We start from the raw sequence: 21,069 nt of genomic DNA, 5'->3' as shown, positions 1-21,069 counted from the left end.
TCAACGTGGATGAATATGATGGATTGTGGTATACTGGCACTTGTGGTTAAAGGCATTAAGTGTGCATAACTCACTAATGCTATCAAAACATGCCCCTCCAAAAAGAGAAGACTGTAAAACACACACACACAAAAGAGCTGGTATTGTCTTCAATTCAAGATTCAAGAGTTTTTATTTGTCACATACACAATTATACAGAGTATAACCAGCAGTGAAATGTAGGTCAGGTCCGCTCCAAGGACAGTGCAATTATAAAGTATACAAATATTAAGAGAAGAAAAGTAGAAAAAAATAAAATAAAAAGATAAAAAATATAAATATAAATGTGCAGGTCAGTATGTTGTTGACTTAAATAGTACTAAGAGGAATGTGCAAAATAATGTGCAAAAAAGTTGTACAGGGTATATAATAGCAGCAATATGAGGTAGAGAAAAATTATGAATAGCTTATTGATATGGTGATATTTACATGGAGTCAAGTGATGTTATGACACAGAGTTAGAGTTTAGGAGCCTGATGGCCTGGGGGAGGAAGCTCCTCCTAAGTCTCTCAGTTTTTGCCATCAGGCTACGGAAGCGCTTACCAGATGGAAGCAAAGTGAATAGACTGTTACCAGGGTGATTTGAGTCCTTGATGATTTTGACAGCTCTACTTTTGCAGCGTTTGAGGTAGATGTCCTGCAGAGAGGGGAGAGCAGACCCTGAGATGCGCTCAGCTAAGCGCACAACTCTCTGTAGTGCTTTGCAGTCCTGATTGGAGCTGTTTCCATACCACACTGAGATGCACTGAGTCAATACACTTTCTATGGTCCCTGAATAGAAAGTTTTCAGGATTGCTGGTGAGACCCTGAATTTCCTCAGCTGTCGCAGATGGTACAGTCTTTGCCTGGCTTTCTTAACCTGTGTTTGGATGTGTGTAGTCCAAGTCAGGTTCTTGGAGATGTTTACACCGAGGTACTTGAAGCTGCTCACCCTCTCCACAGGGGTCCCACTGATCATAAGAGGAGTGTAGGGCTGCTGCTGTCTCTTCCTAAAGTCCATGATCAGCTCTTTAGTTTTGCTCACATTCAGAGAGAGACAGTTGTCCTGGCACCATGATGTGAGTCTCTCTACCTCGTCCAAGTATGCGGTCTCATCGTTGTTGGAGATGAGGCCCAGAACCACAGTATCATCAGCGAATTTGACAATAGATGTGGAGCTGTGAGAGGACACGCAGTCATGCGTGTAGAGAGAGTAGAGCAGGGGACTCAGGACACAGCCCTGTGGGGCTCCTATGTTCAGAGTGATGGAGTTTGAGGTGAACTGGCCAACTTTCACCACTTGAGGTCTGCCGGTGAGGAAGTCTTGAATCCAGTCACAGAGTGAGGAGTTTAGGCCGAGGTCTGTGAGTTTAGATGCCAGCTTGATGGGGACTATAGTGTTGAAAGCTGAGCTATAGTCAATGAATAGCAGCCTTACATAATTTCCATTGTTGCTATCCAAGTGTGTGAGGGAAGAGTGGAGAACGTGAGAAATGGCATCGTCCGTGGATCTGTTTGGGCGATAGGCAAACTGAAGAGGGTCCAGAGTATCAGGGATGGAGGAGCAAATGTGGCTCTTTACAAGTCTCTCAAAAACCTTCATGACTATAGATGTGAGGGCAACTGGGCGATAGTCATTCAGGCAAGAGGGTTTATTGTTCTTTGGCACAGGGATAATGATGTATTTTTTGAATGAGGTGGGAACCACGGCGGTAGCAAGGGACTCATTAAAGATAGAAGTGAGCAAACCAGCGAGCTGATCGGCGCAGGACCTCAGAACACGGCCGGTTATTCCATCAGGTCCGGCTGCTTTCCTGACATTCACTTTCTTTAGCGCCCTCCGAACCTCATCCTCTGACACGGTGATTACAGGATCATCGCTGCGCTGCCTGTTGCTTCCAGACGCGCTGGTCGGCAGAAACGCGCCGCCGCCGTTGCCATCGAAGCGGCCGTAGAAGATGTTTAACTCGTCGGCCAGCAACGGATCTGCTCTCACCTCCGCGGAGGATTTGTTTCCGAAGTCACAGATGGTCCTCAGTCCCTGCCACATCCGTCGAGAGTCCTTGAGCTGGAAATGAGACTCAATTCTCTCTCTGTATCTGTGTTTGGCGGCTCTTACTGCGCGTCGGAGAGCATAGCACGATGCTTTGTACTCGCTCGTATTCCCAGACAGAAGAGCCTCATTGTAAGCGGCGGTGCGTGTGTTAACCGCGGCACGGATTGTTCTGTCCACCCACGGTTTCTGATTGGAGAATGTCCTTATCGTTATTGTTTCTGTTCAATTGTTGTTTTAAAAACGGTTGTTTAAAAATAACACCACAAAAGTTAGGAAATACAAGGAAATTAAGTTTTTAATAGCATAAGTATAATGGTATCTAATACGATTTACAGAGTTGTTGCCATGTCTGAAATGCTTTCTTCTTTTTGTTTATGGATGTAACATCATCACGCAAAGTTGAATGTCACAAAACTGACATTTCCCATTAAATCTAACCCAACCATTTATTAATAAATCAATATTATAAGCTGACCATTTTACTACTTTTTTTGGAAACACTATATACACACACACACACAGTCATGGCCCAGAATATCGGCACCCTTGGTAAATATGATAAAAGACGGCTGTGAAAATGAATCGGCATTGTTAATCCTTTTGATCTTTTATTAAAAAAAATCACAAAAATCTAACCTTTCTTTGGATAAGAATTTAAAATGGGGGGAAATATCATTATGAAATGTTTTTGTCAAATACACGTTGGACACAATTATTGGTACCCCTAGAAATTCTTACAAGTAAAATATCTCTGAAGTATATTCCCATTCATATTCACAATATTATTGAGCACTCCAGGGTGATTATGAACATGAAATTATCCAACCATGGCTTTAAGAAAAGAGCTAGAGCAGTGACAATTCCCATTTCCACCATCAGGGCAATAATTAAGAATTTCCAATCAACAGAAAATGTTACGAAACTGCGTGGAAGAGGACGTGTGTCTTTATCATCCTAATGCATGGTGAAAGTGAGTTTGAGTGGCTAAAGACTCTCCAGGGACCACAGCTGGAGAATAGCAGAAAATAGTTGAGTCTCGGGGTCAGAAAACCTTAAAAAGAAAAAAGTCAAACAGCCCCTACATCACCACATGTTGTTTGGGAGGGTTTCAAGAAAAATTCTCCTAGCTCATCCAAAAACAAACTCCAGCATATTCAGTTATCAGACACAACTGGAACTTCAAATGGGACTGGCTTCTATGGTCTGATGAAACAAAAAAATGAGCTTTTTAGCAGCAAACACTCAAGATGGGTTTGGTGAACACAGGGATAAAAAGTACCCCATGTGTACAATGAAATATACTGCTGTATTTTTAATGTTGTGGGCCTATATTTCTGTTATTAAATTGTTATTAAATACCAACAGATAAAAAAAATCAATAAGTGACTGACTCTGTTAGAAGTCTTATAATGGGCCATGATTAAATCTTCCTAGCTGACCAACTGGCGGGGGTGTTCACCAGCATCTTCAATCTGTCTCTGCAGCAGGCTGTAGTCCCAACATGCCTTAAATCAACTACCATTATTCCTGTGCCCAAAAAACAGTCAGTAAAATGTCTGAATGACTATCGCCCAGTCGCTCTGACACCAATTATCATGAAGTGCTTTGAGAGACTTGTTCTTTCACACATCAAAGCCAACATCCCTGCTGACCTGGACAGCCTACAGTTTGCTTACTGTAGGAACAGATCAACAGAGGATGCAATCTCAATCGCACTTCACACCACCCTTACTCATCTCATCTGGAGCATCCCAATGCATATGTTAGGATGCTATTTGTAGATTTCAGCTCGGCATTTAATACCATTGTGCCATACAAACTTGTAAACAAGCTGAATGACCTGGGACTAACCACCACACTCTGTTCATGGATTTTGGATTTCCTCACTAACAGACCACAGAATGTCAGGGTGGGCAACCATACATCATCTGTTATCACCATTAACACAGGAGCACCACAGGGATGCGTTCTTAGTCCAGCTCTTTTCACCCTATTCACACACGACTGCAAACCCATCCACTCCTCTTCTAACACCATAGTGAAGTTTGCTGATGACACCACTATAGTGGGAAGGATATCAGAAAACAATGAGTCTCACTACAGAGAGGACGTCCAACACCTAATCAAATGGTGTGTGAACAACGGTCTGGTTCTGAACACTGCCAAAACAAAGGAGATCGTTGTAGACTACAGGAGAGTCAAGAAAACAACACCACCCCCCCTCTACATAAATGGTGAGGAAGTTGAGAGGGTGAATGACATCAAATTCCTGGGTCTACACATAACAAAAGATCTCACATGGACCATTAACACATCCCACTTAGTGAAGAAAGCGCAACAGAGACTTTTTTTCCTAAGAAAACAAAAGTGCCAACCCAGCTCTTAAAGATATGGGACAATCAGAACCCGCACAAACAGACTAAAGAACAGCTTTTTCCCCAGAGCTGTAGCCTGTGCCACCCCCCCAACACACAAATAGTTAACCCTTCCTCTCTTCTCCCTTCCTCATGTTTGCTGCTAATGCACAAAGACACTTATTGGACATTATTGTTTGCACTAAATTACCACATTGTAAATAGTGTTATTTTTTATTATCTAGACACTATGGGACATTCATGTCTGCACTCAACTACTATACTGTAAATACTGTTACATTTCTATCCTTAAATTTATCTTGTCTATTATTATACTAAGTGCCTTTTTATTTTATACAGTAATTTTATACTTTTACTACATTTAATATGTTCTGTGTGCTGCTTTCTTGTTTTATTGCTGCTGGCCTCTGTGAGCTACCAAACAAATTTCGTTGTATAACTACAATGACAATAAAGTCTCTTTACTTTACTTTACTTATAATCCAAACACAAACCTCAAAAACAACACAAAAATGGGTCACTGAGCACAAAACCAAGCTTCTGCTATGGCCATTCCAGTCCCCTGACCTGAACCCTATAGAAAATGAGTGAGGTGAACTGAAGAGAAGAAGCACCAACATGGAGCTGGGAATCTAAAGGGTCTGAAGTGATTCTGGATGAATGAATGGTCTCTGATCTCTTGTCAGGTGTTTTCTAACTTCATCAGGCACTGTAGGAGAACATTTAGAGCTGTTAAACTGGAAAATGGAGGTTTAAAAAAGTATTGAATTAAAAGGGTGCCGTTAAATGTGGCCAATGTGTATTAGAGAAAAACATTTATTTCATAATGATATTTCCCCCCATTTTAAATTCTTATTATCCAACGAAAGGTTAGATTTTTGTGAATTTTATTTTTTTAAATAAAAGATCAAAAGGATTAACAATGCAGATTAATTTTTTTAACAGCCTTCTTTGATCATATCTACCAAGGGTGCCAATATTTTTGGCAATATGTGTGTGTGTATATATATATCTCAGTGCCTTCCAAAAGTATTGGAACAGTATATTCAAAATTGCTCTGTTGGCTGTGGAGTCAAGACATTTACAAATATGATTAAAAGATGAATATGAGACAAAACTACAGAATGTCACGTTTTATTATTGGGTGATTCAACACACCGATGTTTTACCAGCTAAGAAGTTCAGCACTTTTAGAGTTTCATCCCTCTATCTGATGTGAGCATAAGTATTGGATCAGTTGCCTCTCAGGTCTTTCTAAGTGATCAGCTGTGTCCTGTTGCATTAATTCTTCAGACATTAAAAGCAGGGAATGTGTTGTATCAGTTATATCCATTACTTCTGTATTCTGAATCTTGCATTCGATGATGACACACACAGAGCAGGATAAAGACGAGGGATCTGACTTTGAGAGAAAAGCAAGCAATTTGGATGCTAAAAGAAAAGAGGACTTAGAACTTTAGCAAAAACAAAGGGCATGGAGAAATCAAGAGTTTGGAAACCACCAGCGACACCAGCAACCAAGAACTACCTGATCAGCTGAGAAAACAACAGTAGTTGATGACAAACAAATCATAAAAGCTGTGAAAATGAACCCTAAAAGATGTGTCTGTAAAATCACCAACAACTTCCAGAAAGCTGGGGTGATGCTCTGACAATTTACTGTCCTCAGGAGACTTTGACACAGAATTACAGATGCTACACAGCAAGATGCAAACCTCTGACCAGCACCAAAAATAGGAAGATAAGATTAGAGTTTGCAAAAAAGCACAAAGGTGAGCCAGAAGTGTTTCTGGACAGATGAGACAAAGATGAACCTTTTTCTAAGTGACGGGAAAGCAAAAATGTGGAGAAAAAAGGGAACTGCAAATGATATCAAGCATACAGCCTCATCTGTAAAGCATAGTGGAGGTGGTGTCATGGCATGGGCATGCATGGCTGCCTCTGGAACAGGCCCTCTCAACTTTACTGATGACTTAATTTATGATGACAGAAGCAGAATTAATTTGGAAGGGTACAAAATCATCTTCCCTACCAATTTTCAAGAAAATGCCACCAGATTCATTGGGAAGTGCTTTGTATTGCATCAGGACAATGACCCAAAACACCCTGCCAGTTCAGTCAAGGAATTTATAAGGGCAAATAAATGGAAAGTCTTAGATTGCTCAAGTCAATCTCCAGATTTAAATCTGATTGAACATGAATTTCACCAGCTGAAGAGGAGAGTAAAGGCAGAAACTCTCCAAAACAAGCAACAATTGGAATTGGCTGCATTAAAGGCTGGGAAAAATATTTCAAAGGATGAGACCAAGAGTCTGGTGATGTCTATGGGTCACACACTCACTGCTGTGATTGTGTGCAAGGGATCTGCAACTAAATAATAGCTTTTAATCTTTTATATCTGCCTTATGTTCAACTGTCCCAATACTTATGCTCACATCAATGAGTGGGATGGACTCTAAAAGTGCTGTTCTTTTTATTTGGTAAAACGTGTGTTGAAACGGCTAATAATAAAATGTCATTCTGTAGTTTTGTCTCATATTCATCTTTTAATCATATTTGCAAGTGTCTTGACTCCACAGCCAACAGAGCAATTTTGTCTTTACTGTTCCAATACTTATGGAGGGCACTGTGCGTGTGTACAGTCTTGGCCAAAAGTTTTGAGAATTACATAAATATTAGTTTTCACAAAGTTTGCTGCTAAACTGCTTTTAGATCTTTGTTTCAGTTGATTCTGTGATACTGAAATATAATTACAAGCACTTCATACGTTTCAAAGGCTTTTATCGACAATTACATGACATTTATGCAAAGAGTCAGTATTTGCAGTGTTGGCCCTTCTTTTTCAGGACCCCTGCAATTCGACTGGGCATGCTCTCAATCAACTTCTGGGCCAAATCCTGACTGATAGCAACCCATTCTTTCATAATCACTTCTTGGAGTTTGTCAGAATTAGTGGGTTTTTGTTTGTCCACCCGCCTCTTGAGGATTGACCACAAGTTCTCAATGGGATTAAGATCTGGGGAGTTTCCAGGCCATGGACCCAAAATTTCAACGTTTTGGTCCCCGAGCCACTTAGTTATCACTTTTGCCTTATGGCACGGTGCTCCATCGTGCTGGAAAATGCATTGTTCTTCACCAAACTGTTGTTGGATTGTTGGAAGAAGTTGCTGTTGGAGGGTGTTTTGGTACCATTCTTTATTCATGGCTGTGTTTTTGGGCAGAATTGTGAGTGAGCCCACTCCCTTGGATGAGAAGCAACCCCACACATGAATGGTCTCAGGATGCTTTACTGTTGGCATGACACAGGACTGATGGTAGCGCTCACCTTTTCTTCTCCGGACAAGCCTTTTTCCAGATGCCCCAAACAATCGGAAAGAATTTGAGAATATGACTTTGCCCCAGTCCTCAGCAGTCCATTAACCATACTTTCTGCAGAAGATCAATCTGTCCCTGATGTTTTTTTTTGGAGAGAAGTGGCTTCTTTGCTGCCCTTCTTGACACCAGGCCATCTTCCAAAAGTCTTCGCCTCACTGTGCGTGCAGATGCGCTCACACCTGCCTGCTGCCATTCCTGAGCAAGCTCTGCACTGGTGGCACTCCGATCCCGCAGCTGAATCCTCTTTAGGAGACGATCCTGGCGCTTGTTGGACTTTCTTGGACGCCCTGAAGCCTTCTTAACAAGAATTGAACCTCTTTCCATGAAGTTCTTGATGATCCTATAAATTGTTGATTTAGGTGCAATCTTAGTAGCCACAATATCCTTGCCTGTGAAGCCATTTTTATGCAACGCAATGATGGCTGCACGCGTTTGTTTGCAGGTCACCATGGTTAACAATGGAAGAACAATGATTTCAAGCATCACCCTCCTTTTAACATGTCAAGTCTGCCATTCTAACCCAATCAGCCTGACATAATGATCTCCAGCCTTGTGCTCGTCAACATTCTCACCTGAGTTAACAAGATGATTACTCTCAGCAGGTCCTTTAATGACAGCAATGAAATGCAGTGGAAAGGTTTTTTTGGGATTAAGTTCATTTTCATGGCAAAGAAGGACTATGCAATTCATCTGATCACTCTTCATAACATTCTGGAGTATATGTAAATTGCTATTATAAAAACTTAAGCAGCAACTTTTCCAATTTCCAATATTTATGTAATTCTCAAAACTTTTGGCCACGACTGTGTGTGTGTGTGTGTGTATATGTATGTATGTGTGTGTGTATATATATATATATATATATATATATATATATATATATATATATATATATATATATATATATATATATATATATATATATATATATATATACATACATACACACACACACACTAAGGCAGTAATTGACTTATTTGATTGATTTTTGTTCATTTAAAAAAAAAAAAAAAAAAAACCCTGTACTGCAGCTTGAAAGCAAATAGCTCTCCAGATAACTTTCCATGAACTGGGTACTAGAGTCTAAAACTTAGTTCTGTCATGACGGCTCTCGGAAGGATTGGCATAGTGTAATATACATGACAATAGCCGCTTTTCCACTGTCGAGCCAGTGCTTTAAACAGGCCGGGCCGGGCTGGGCTTGGCTAATAGCCTCGGACCTGTAGCACTGAGCCCAAAATCACGCTCTGTTTCCACCGTCGGACCAGAAGCTCGACTGCGCTTCACTAAAACCTGCCCTTTCTCTCTCGGAAAAAACATCACACTACCCCATCATTTCACCAACAAAGAGAAGTTATCAGAAAACTAATAAGAAATAAGTCACTGGAACAAATGCGATCACAAAACGAACATGATAAAAGCGGCCATTTGTTTGCATGTTTTGTTAAAGATTTAAATCCAAATGCATCGATGTTTTACAATAAGTGATACATTGATCGAAATTAATTAATTTATCAGGATTGAAAATTAGTCACACAGAAATAAAGCGTATAGTTATTTCACAAAAGAATAAGGACACATACCCTATTTATTCAGTCGAGCCTGTTTGTTTATTTGTAGTCACAGTATACATCACATTTAGAAAGAATGATAATTTCTATATATTTTTCCATAAAAAATATGACCCAAGTAGCAGAGGGAGCCCCCCAAACAAAAAACATTATTATATCTTTGACAAAGCAGTGATTAGACCAAGTTAGCCGATGCATGCCATTTTACTCTCTTGTGCAGATAAAAGTTGACTGACTTGCATTAAATGAAATAAAAGCAGAATATAAAATTTTTTCCTACATTTTCTGAACTACACTGCACAGGGAGAGCATATGTCACACAAACACATTTATCCGAACTACATTACCCATAATGCATTTCAGGACTACAACAACCGTAGATAGTGATCTTAAGTGATAACTTTTTTCCTTTCTCCCACAATACTGTCATTGATATGACTGTGATAAGCGCGTGCTTCTGACTCTGTGTGCAGTTGAAATAAACCACACACTCATCACAGCTGATGAAACATCAACCTTAGAATTAAATAAACTAGGGTTGGGCGATGTCTACCAAATTGGCATCGGACGATATCTACAGTGAAACATTGTGATGGATGATGACATTGGGGGCGGGGTTAAGGCTGTGCCCAAAGCATGAATCCGTATGCAGAAAGGCAGGGAAAACAAGCGCATTCTACGGAGCCACTAAAGGGACATTAGCCGCTAGCTAGTGGTTGCCCATTACATTACAGAGCATGAAAATTACTTATCACACAGAGTAAGGAGAGATGACTGATAGGACAATGGCGAATGAACTGCAGATACTGAGCACCACTGACAAACATCTAATCTTGTAAAATGTGTGGTAAGTACTGCTGCTCCGTTGTATAGAGTCCGTGTGATCGCGAATCTCGAAAGTGAATTGAGAGTGCACATTTGAAAGTGGTTTCAATTCCCTGCATATTAGTAGCAGCTCCCTGATGCCTGCAATTAATATAGGCTACAGTATAATTACCCAATGATTTAATTGCGAGAGAAAGTATTGAAATGTTTTTTTTTTTTATCCTCCCATTTCGTAGGCTATTTCAATTACATACTAATTTTCATCATTTTTGCTTCAATTCTCGGGCACTGACTCATTCGCTAAACTGAACATCCAATCAGAGTTCTCACTTGCCCTGATGCCAATTCAACATGTTGAATCGGGCAAACTGCTGCTGACGTGAGCCTGTTGAGATCTGACATGTGGAACAATCGGGAAAGCCGATTAGTCACCAGAGGAGACAGACGCCAGCTCGCGTAAGTGTTGGAATAGTTGGTAGCAGATCTGTTGTTTAAATTATTTACTTGCTGCTAGGAAGGAATAGTTGGTTTCCTACCTATTTCTACTCTGCATTTTCGTTGAGGTTTATATGTTTGACTGCACTTACTGGTAATTAGAATAATTTGCGCCTCAGCTAAGAACGAGCCTGTGTGATTGTGCAAAGTGTTTAGTTTCGTCTTGAGCTATTAGCAGTCCTTTAACCTTATTGGCTGGGCTGATCAGAAGCCGACCACAGTTGTTTTCACTCTAGTTTCCTAGACTGTATTTATTTGATGTCCGAGCGCTGACGCGGAAGCATCTGTGTTAGCGTTCAGCCGTCGTGCTTAGCCTCCTCGTGTGAAGACCAACGAGTGTAAAACCGACGACTTTTTCCTGCGCGACTTTAACCGAGCAACAACACCGAGCACACACTTAAGTATAATTTCTATCTTCCATCACGCACTCTCCTTTCCTATCCTCTATCCTTCCACCTCTATCATGTGTTTCCAAACCATTCCGGTTCTCTCTCAACCTCGCTCTAAAAACGCACGCAGAAGGCTACGTAACCCGGCTAACCTGCGCCCTATCTCTACATCCTCCACTGCACCTCTTTCTTTCTCTGTGGGCCTCTGGAATTGCCAGTCAGCTATCAACAAAGCTGACTTAATTTCTGCTTTTTCCTTACAATCCACACTCAGCATCTTGGGCTTGACTGAGACCTGGATTCGTCCAGAAGAGTCAGCAACCCCAGCTGCTCTCTCTCACAATTTCTCTTTCTCTAACACCCCAAGGCAAGTTGGCTGGGGTGAGGGCACTGGTCTGCTTATTTAAAAAAATTGGAAATACTCAACCCACTCTCCCCTAGGCAATCACAACTTATTTGAATCTCATGCCATTACTGTAACAGCTCCTATAAAACTCCAGATTGTGGTAAGATACCGTCCCCCTGGCCAAATTCTAGCCACCTTCCTAGAGGAGCTGGATGGGCTGCTGTCCTCTTTCATGGAGGATGACACTCCACTCTTAGTCTTCGGCGATTTCAACATTCACCTAGACAGGCCTTATGTTACAGACTTCCATTCACTCCTAGCTTCATTTGATCTCAAACGCCTTACCACTACTAGCACGCACAAATCAGGCAACCAACTTGATTTAATTTACACGCAATTGTACTACAGATAACATTCTGGTACAACCACTACATATCTCTGACCATTTCTTCATTACATTTACTTTACATTTTGCTACCTGGGTGCCACCATCTCCCTTACCGGTTTCTTTCAGACGTAACCTATGCTCCCTTTCCCCCTCCTTTCTTTCCTCTGTAGTATCCTCCTCTCTTCCCTCGCCTACCCATTTCTCATCTCTGGATGTGAATGCAGCTAGTGACACTTTATGCTCTACGTTAACCTCTTGTCTAGACGACATCTGTCCTCTCTCCTCCAGGCCAGCACGGGCTGCCCCTTCTAACCCCTGGTTATCCGATGTTCTTCGTGAGCATCGGACCAAACTCAGAGTGGCAGAGAGAAAATGGTGCAAATCAAACGATCCGTCGGACCTGAGTAGGTAACAGTCTTTGCATTCATCTTTCTCTACTGAAATCCACACTGCCAAATCCTCACATTTCCACAAGACCAACAGCGCTCCAGACATGCGTAAACTCTTCAGAACATTTAATTCTCTCCTCTGTCCCCCTCCTCCACCTCCCACCACTTCGATAACAGCTGACGACTTTGCCACTTTTTTCACAGACAAAACTAGAACAATCAGTAACCGGTTCTCAACTCCACACACACAGGACCTCCAATCAACCACATCCACTGTTCTAACTCCCATCTTCTCCTTCTGTCCCCTCACCGAGGCAGAAGTATCCAAACTTCTCCTCTCCAGCCATCCTACATGTCCTCTCGACCCAATCCCCTCACACCTTCTCCAAACAATCTCTCCCACACTTTTACGGGCACTCAAACACATTATCAACACATCTCTCCTCACAGGCATCTTCCCCACAGCTCAACCTGGCAAAGACGGAGCTTCTTGTCTTCCCTGCCACTCCGACTCTACAGCATGATTTTACGATTCAGTTAGGCTCATCAATGATTACCCCATCAACTTCGGTCAGAAATCTTGGTGTAATCTTTGATGACCAGCTGACCTTCAAAGAGCACATTTCAAAGAGCACATTGCAAAGACTGCTCGATCCTGCAGGTTTGCACTACACAACATCAGAAAGATCGGGCCCCTTTCTGACAGAGCATGCTGCACAACTTCTTGTCCAGGCCCTTGTTGTTTCCAGGCTGGACTACTGCAATGCTCTTCTGGCTGGACTGCCATCAAACACAATCAAACCTCTACAAATGATTCAGAATGCAGCGGCACGACTGGTCTTCAACGAACCCAAAAGAGCCCATGTTACACCTCTCTTCATCTCCTTGCACTGGCTACCAGTGGCAGTTCGCATCAAGTTCAAGACACTGATGCTTGCATACAGAACGACCACAGGCTCAGCACCCTCCTACTTCCACTCACTATTACGAATCTACATCCCCTCCAGAAGTCTGAGATCTGCTAGTGAGCGACGCCTTGTGGTACCATCACAGAGAGGCTCATAATCACTCTCCAGAACATTCTCGTTCACCATTCCTGGCTGGTGGAATAATTTTCCCACCCCTATCCGGAATGCTGGATCCTTGTCAATCTTCAAGTAACAACTGAAAACTCATCTCTTTCGGCACTACTTGACTTCATCCTAAACTCAAAAAAAAAACAAAAAACTTAATCTTTCCCTCAATCTTGCTCTCCTTCCCTTGCTAGCTTTTACTTATTTGAACAATGACTGGGACTTGGTGTTATGAGCACTTCCTCTGTCTGATTGCCTCTTCAAGATGAATCGCTTCTTGTATTCCCCAATTGTAAGTCGCTTTGGGTAAAAGCGTCTGCCTAAATGTAAATGTAACTAAATGTAAATGTAACACAGCAAAATAGCCCGACAGACGCTCCTCCACGACCTAATGTTGACCGACACCCACCCATCGACTTGGTGTACCAGCCTTAAGGGAAAGCAGCTCCGCCCCTCGTGTTCTACCATTATCTTTCTCTCAGGAGTCTGTGAGAGAGAGAGTTTCCCTACTGCAGGGGATTCCTCCGTGTTTTTCTCCCATGAAAACCAATGCCCTAGTATAGTGCAAACGGTTTGATCCCTTTGAGGGTTCCAAGGAGGACTTGGCTAATAACACTACTGCTATTGACAGCATCTATGAAGAGGAATAGTTGGACACCATGGAGGTCTCTGCCCCCTACAGCCAAAGGAGCCAGGTGATAGTTTTTACCTTTTTATTTGATAGTACAGTCGAGATATGACAGGAAGTGAGTGGGAGAGAGAGAGGGGGTTAGGATCAGGAACGGTCCGTGAGCCGGGATTCGAATTCGAGGTTCCCGAAGTACAACCATGCCATATGTCGGCATGCTGCCCAAAAGGCTGTCACAAGCCATGTGTCATTCCTCTCCAAGTGTGCCAGTTCTTCTGTTGCTTCCAGTCGAAAGTGTCATGACTCAGCAGCGCCCTAAACCATTGTCAGCACCTGTTCATCCAACGCCTGAGTTGGAACCTGTAGTGAAACAAGGTTTCTGCACAGCTAAGTGCTATCCCTTCCCGAAGCACCAGGTTCCCCACCTTAAGCTAGAGCTGGACCCTGAACGGCCACTTTGATGCTCCAAGACTGAGAAGGCTAATTTCCATCGAGGTTGGACTACCCTCAAACTTGTTCACTTCAGGGCTTGTCTTAAACTTTTTGTTTTGGACAATGATGCCCACATCCTCCGAGCTGAAGTCCAAACCCTGCTAGCAAAGGTTGCTGTGGAGAGAGGCCCTACAGGCCATTGAGTTGTGCTTTTACAGTCACTACTTCTTCATTCCAAAGGAGGATGGCAGCCTCAGGCCCATCCTAAATTTGAGACATATGAACTGCACCGTGATAAAGCATCCGTTCAGAATGCTACCCTTGAAGCAAATCCTCTTGCGAATCCTCCCAGGGGATTGGGTTCATTGGTAGATCTGAAAGATGCATAATTTCATAATTAAAGAGCCCACGTCACAGACCATTCTTAAGATTCACGTTCGAGAGGGTGGCTTACCAATATTCAGTCTTGCAGTCTGTTCCATCCTGAAGTTCCATGATACTGAGCTGCTCAAAATGACCAACCTTCGGCTTCTTTTGCTAAAAACTGCCTTCCTCCTGGCTTTGGCTATGGTCAAGTGAGTGAGCAACTTGCAGGCTCCTTCAGTGTATGCATCCTGCCTCGAGTTTGGCCCAAATGACAGTAAAGCTGCCCTTAGTTTGAGAATAGGATATGTGCTTAAGGTGTTTTCAGCCCCTTTCAGAACGCAAGTTATAACGCTCTCTGCTCTTCCTGCCTTCTTGCCTTCCTTGGTAACTAACTCAATGCTCATTCCCATTATCTCAGGGAACCAGGATTACATTACTAACCAGTATTGTTTTCTTTTACTTGTTTTTTTTTTCAAATTATAGGTGGTTTGAGAAACATTCATACTGATTGCAAACATCACAAGGTCTGAATAAATATTTGAACAATATCATTTTTATATTTAGATATGTTTTTTAAATTTTGAAGATGTAAAATATAGTTGATCAAACATTTAATAATAATTCTCACTACGAAACCTGTGTCTGTAATGTTTTAAAACAATAATTGGATAATATATGTATCAAATTTAAATGATTGCATCAAAATATTTATATTTTCTACTGTTTTCTCAAGTTTCACATGTCCTTTTCCTTTCACATTCTTTTTCTTTTAAGAGTTTCTTAATTTTTTACTAAACATTTTAACTTTTAATTGTAGACATGATAGAAGAGAACAAGGAGGTTAAAGAACTGATTGAAGAGGGGGAGAACCATCATGTCAAAACTGAAGAAACATCCTGGAGTTTCTCATTGAAAAGAAGAGATGAAATATGGCCTCAATGTGAAAAGAGTGTCTCGTGCAAGCAAAATCCTGATATTCACATAAAAACTCATCTTGAAGAGAAGCTGTACACATGTGATCAGTGTGAAAAGACTTTCACAAATAAAGGAAGCCTTACAAAACACACAAATATCCACACTGGGGAGAGGCCGTACACATGTGGTCAGTGTGGAAAGAGCTTCAGACAAAAAGTAATCCTTAAAAGACACATGATTATCCATGCTGGGGTGAAGCCATACACATGCGGTCAGTGTGGAAATAGCTTCAGACAAAGAGCTACCCTTAACAAACACACAAGGATCCACACTGGAGAGAAGCCGTACACATGTGATCAGTGTGGGAAGAGTTTCAGCCGAAAAGAAAACCGTGATGCACACCTAAAAACCCACACTGGAGAGAAGCAATGGACATGTGATCAGTGTGGGAAGACTTTCAAACATAAAGGAGCCTTTAATAGACACATGAACATACACACTGGAGAGAAGCCACACACATGTGATCAATGTGGGAAGAGTTTCAGACTTGAGCAACCTCTTAAGGAGCACATGAGGATCCACACTGGAGAGAAGCCATACACATGTGGTCAGTGCGGTAAGAGCTTCAGACAAAAAGTAATTCTTAAAAAACACATGAATATCCACGCTGGGGAGAAGCCGTACACATGTGGTCAGTGCGGGAAGAGCTTCAGGCTAAAAGTAAATCTTAAAAGTCACATGGATATTCACACTGGGGAGAAGCCATACATATGCGATCAGTGTGGAAAGAGCTTCAGACAAAAAGCTACCCTTAAGAAACACACAAGTATCCACACTGGAGAGAAGCCGTACACATGTGATCAGTGTGGGAAGAGTTTCAGACGAAAAGAAAACCGTAATGCACACCTAAAAACCCACACTGGAGAGAAGCCATACACATGTGATCAGTGTGGCAAGAGTTACACACAAAAAAGAGCCCTTAATGTACACATGAGGATCCACACTGGAGAGAAGCCACACACATGTGATCAATGTGGGAAGAGTTTCACACAAAAAGGATCCCTTAATGAACACATGAGGATCCATGCTGGGGAAAAGCCGTACACTTGTGGTCAGTGTGGGAAGAGCTTCAAACTAAAATCTACTCTTAACAAACACACAACGATCCACACTGGAGAAAAGCCATACACATGTGATCAGTGTGGGAAGAGTTTCAGCCGAAAAGAATACCGTGATGCACACCTAAAAACCCACACTGGAGAGAAGCCATACACATGTGATCAGTGTGGGAAGAGTTTCACACAAAAAAGAGCCCTTAATGGACACATGAGGATCCACACTGGAGAGAAGCCGTACACATGTGATCAGTGTGGGAAGAGTTTCAGACTTAAGCACACCCTTAACGAACACATGAGGATCCACACTGGAGAGAAGCCATACACATGTGATCAGTGTGGGAAGAGTTTTAGAAAATATAGTGGTTATAAAAAACATCTGCTTACTCATTCTAAAGAACGATTAGAAAATTGTGACCAAAGCAGTAGAAAATCTTTTAGGGCAGATTTCCTGCAGGACCACCTGAAAATTCATACAAAGGAGAAGCCTTACATATGTTATTTATGTGGAAAGAGTTTTAGTCAGATGGTTGCATTAAAGATGCACCAGAAAATACACAGTGGTGTAAATGATCATGCTTGCGCTAAGTGTGGGAAGACTTTTTTTACATATTGTGCACTGAAAGTGCACCAGACAGTTCACACTACAGAAACACCTTACAAGTGTTCACACTGTGACAAGCGATTCAAACGGTCAACACATCTACAAATACATGAGAGGATCCACACCGGAAAGCAGCCGTATCACTGCCATTCATGTGGGAAGAGATTCACTCAATTATCTTCTCTAATCTCTCATAAATTACATGTTTGCATGTCTGAAATTACAGTAACTAGTTCAAGTTCTGATCCTGTACTTCCAGGAGTGATGGTTAATATTGATTAATCAGAGATTATTAGAATGATTAATAAACTAATCTTTGAATATTTCACAGATTAATCAGTAACTTTCATTTATTTTTCTGCTTTTGGAGTTGTTGAATGTTGAATTGCACCCATTCTAACTAATAAATAAAATCAATTCAGTTTTTGAAATGCCTTTTTAATAAACTTTGTGTAAACTGAATTATTCTCTTTCTGTCATCCTCAGAAGTTATCAATACACCAACATTGCTTAGAACTGAAACAACGACAAAAACCAAAGGTGTATTTCACAACACATAGGAGGTTAAAATATTCATCTACAAACTATCATTATTTAGTGAGTGCTGTGGCTGGCAAGCTTGAGAACACAGGTTTGCGGGCTTGAGAGCATAGGCTGAGGATCCTCCACACTGGGTACTAGTCTTGTCCATGTTGAGACGGATCCAGTGGTGGCCATGAGGGATGTAGTCTGTGCTGGACCAAGCAATGTGGGGGAAAGTTTAGGGGGTGATTCCTCCTCTACCTGTCCTACTGTGACAGGAGATCCACACAGCTGTAGGGCCAAGTCCACATATTCAGCCATGGTCCACCTGGGATCACCCCTGGTATCAGTTTGCTGATGTAGTTGTCCAGTTTGCCCCAAAATTACTCTAGTAAAATGACTTCCGTCAACAGCGAGAGGTGAGAATATGCAACAAATAAAATAAAATAAATCTTCTACATATTTTCAGTGGGGTGGCCATCTTGCAAGGGCACTTTAATAAACAGACAGGAAAACATCAGCGATTAGCATGTGAGAACTCCCAAAAACCAAACAATGACCATCAAATCACACAAGAAAAGTATGTTGTACATGATTCCAGCCACTCCTTATTGCTTGCTTCCCCCTTCAGAGGTGGATGTATACAGCAGAGAAACATAGGAGTGTCATGTTCGTGGATGTCCTGAACATGGTTGACCATGCTTTTCCACTTGGCCTCCATCACATCTGCATCTCCATTAGGAGTGGAAGCTGCTCTCTAGGAGAGGTGGTTAATAACAGCTGACCTCCACTGCTTCAGATCTCCACACTACCTCATTGCTTGCAATGTCTCCCAAAGCCTTAACACACCATGTGACAATAAATTACCAATTAGCTGTGCAAACAAAGTCATTAAGCTGTTGCTAGACTTGATGGTTATAACATTAGCAAACTGAGGTTAACGTAACAGTTATGCCTTTTCATATGGTAACGTTTTTATACAATTTTTAAAAATATATTGCTAACCCTTATATTGAGAGTGTATATATATATAAAAAAGGGAAAAAATCACGCTATAAGCTAGTGGCATTGATTATAAACAGCACACAAACGTCAAGCAAAACTGAAACTGCATTGGGCTCACGAGCCTCTCTTTAGGCTACTTGTACATTTTTTTTTTTTTCTATTGTTAAGAGAAATATATTTTGTGTAGTTTCTGTTTTTCTCTGTTCACAGAAGTGCTGCAGGTGCGTTATGCAACAATGTGTGAATCCTCGTGGTCTGTTGTTGCTATTAACACATATAAAGCCCTGAAAAAAAGTATTCTTATATTACTGGTTAACGATCGACTAATGAGCTGTTGGTCAGAAAAATAATCTAAACGAACAAAATGCTGTTATTATACAATTCTCCGCCAGATTTACTATGCTGCACGCAAGTTCAGGTAACTCAAAAACTTGAGACCAGATGTGAGATTTGATCGTAGCCACTGCTCCATATTGATAAATAGAAACAAGTTTTGTGTAGAAACGACCGTACACCCAATTTTCTGTCGTACGTTTGTTTCATAAATGAGGCCCATTATGTTCACTGATTTGGTAGTTTGCAAAAAAAAAAAAAACAAGACCATCATGTCTCCCACCAGTGGACGAAATCTAGTGTCAGCATCAGTTATGGCAGGTCATGTTAGTCAAGCTTGCATCAGCTGACTCTCAGCTGATCCACATCTACCTATAGGGATGCAACCCCTATCACAGCACTCATATATTGTCAGACTTTAGGTGCGTTCGACTTGAAGCACGGCTACAGATGGCGATCAACAAGTGTGGCCGCTTGCAGTCAGGGACGGAGTTGAAAATGGATAAGTCGAGCCGGACACTTTCTGCTCCTGTTAGTGACACTCACAGGGTGTTTGCATACTTTATCACAGATGAAGTGAATAAAATGCAATATTTGTCAAATGCACAGACGTTTCAGAAACGTTTTCATGAGCAACAGAAACACTTTTTATATACTGCTTAATACAGCGCCATCTGCTCAAGAATAAAGTTCAACGTAAATTATTTAAATACTAATAAAGTGGAGGTATATATACTTATATCAGTGTTTTATGATAAACGTGAGTCAATATAACATTGCGACTACAGTAAAAAAGGTTTTACTGTTCTAAAAACAGATTTATGAGCATTATTGGATTTGAAGATGTTAGAAACGCACGTCATTGTTGTCATGTGGTGAATTTGCCTAATCGTGAAACAGCTGTGTCATCATCAGCGCTGGCGCCGGATGCTCTCAAAACGCTCTCGCAGTACTTTGATGCCACACGTGACAGTGATGTAACGTCAGCGCCGGTTCAAGTCGGACAAATTTTCTAACCGGCATGCACTGCTTCAAGTTAGCCGCCGATCGGTCTGCGACGTGCTGCATGAAGTCGAACGCACCTTTTGTTTCCCTGTGTCTTGTGTTTCCACATGCTCCCTGTGTTTCCTTGTCCTTATTTGGTCTTCCTGTTCCTTTCCTTGTTTAGTGTCATCATTAGTTCATTGAGTTCCAGGTGTGTGTGTTTTATTATCTAATTTTCTCCTAGTACTTAAGCCCTGTGTTTCCCTGCCTCTGTGTCTGGTCTGATCGTCTTCATGTGGTTTTCTGTGTCTTCTGCGATCCCTGAGTTTTGTTAATAAAGTTTGAGTTTTTGAAGAAGCTCCTCGCCTCCTCGTTCCCTACTCCTGAGTGTAGTGTAAAATACAGTAGTATTTTTTCAGATTTTTGAAAAGTTTTTGGTTTGAAATTTTTTTCTCCCACGGTGATGGAAACCACCACACAGTTCATCGCTCTTGCCCGCAGAGACCTCCCGTTCCATAAACACTCCTGGGAGTTCTGCAGGCTCGCCGCAGCGGCGGCCCTCGGTGACGCCACCATCTTCTCTCTGTTCTGGCACGGGGCCAATTCCCATCGTCCCGTGGACCTCCCAGACACCACTGGACTAAAATGGAGGGAAGGGATCCTCCGGTGTCTGGAGAGTGTCCTGCCCCGAGCCAGAACCAGCCTGCCGTTGTCCGCGGCTCCCCCAAGCAGCCACCGTCCGCGACTCCGAAGTCATGCCCGCCGCTATCCGCGGCTCCGAAGTCATGTACGCCATCATCCGTGGCTCTCCCAAGCCCACCCGCCATTCGCGTCCCACGCAAGCCCTTTCTTCCTGTTACTTTTC

General features: G+C 41.9%; 1 protein-coding gene across 2 annotated transcripts in view; it reads left to right on the top strand.

The window, feature by feature from the left end:
* LOC306874994 (stonustoxin subunit beta-like) overlaps positions 1-21,069 on the top strand; it is a 45,898-nt gene that overhangs the window by 5,680 nt on the left and 19,149 nt on the right. Inside the window, exon 3 of one of the 2 annotated variants that reach the window (XM_079425343.1) lies at positions 15,544-17,820. The exons of the other annotated variant lie outside the window; for it this stretch is intronic. Coding sequence (XP_079281469.1) covers positions 15,544-17,642 — 2,099 coding nt within the window. The 3' untranslated portion in view covers positions 17,643-17,820. Of the gene's footprint in view, positions 1-15,543; positions 17,821-21,069 lie in introns of those variants that run through there. 2 annotated transcript variants of the gene reach the window in all.

The sequence above is a fragment of the Barbus barbus genome (assembly GCF_936440315.1).
Source record: "Barbus barbus genome assembly, chromosome: 9".
NCBI classification, from domain to species: domain Eukaryota; kingdom Metazoa; phylum Chordata; class Actinopteri; order Cypriniformes; family Cyprinidae; genus Barbus; species Barbus barbus.
Note: the sequence above shows the minus strand (reverse complement) of the source record. Positions and strands in the feature narration are given on the sequence as shown.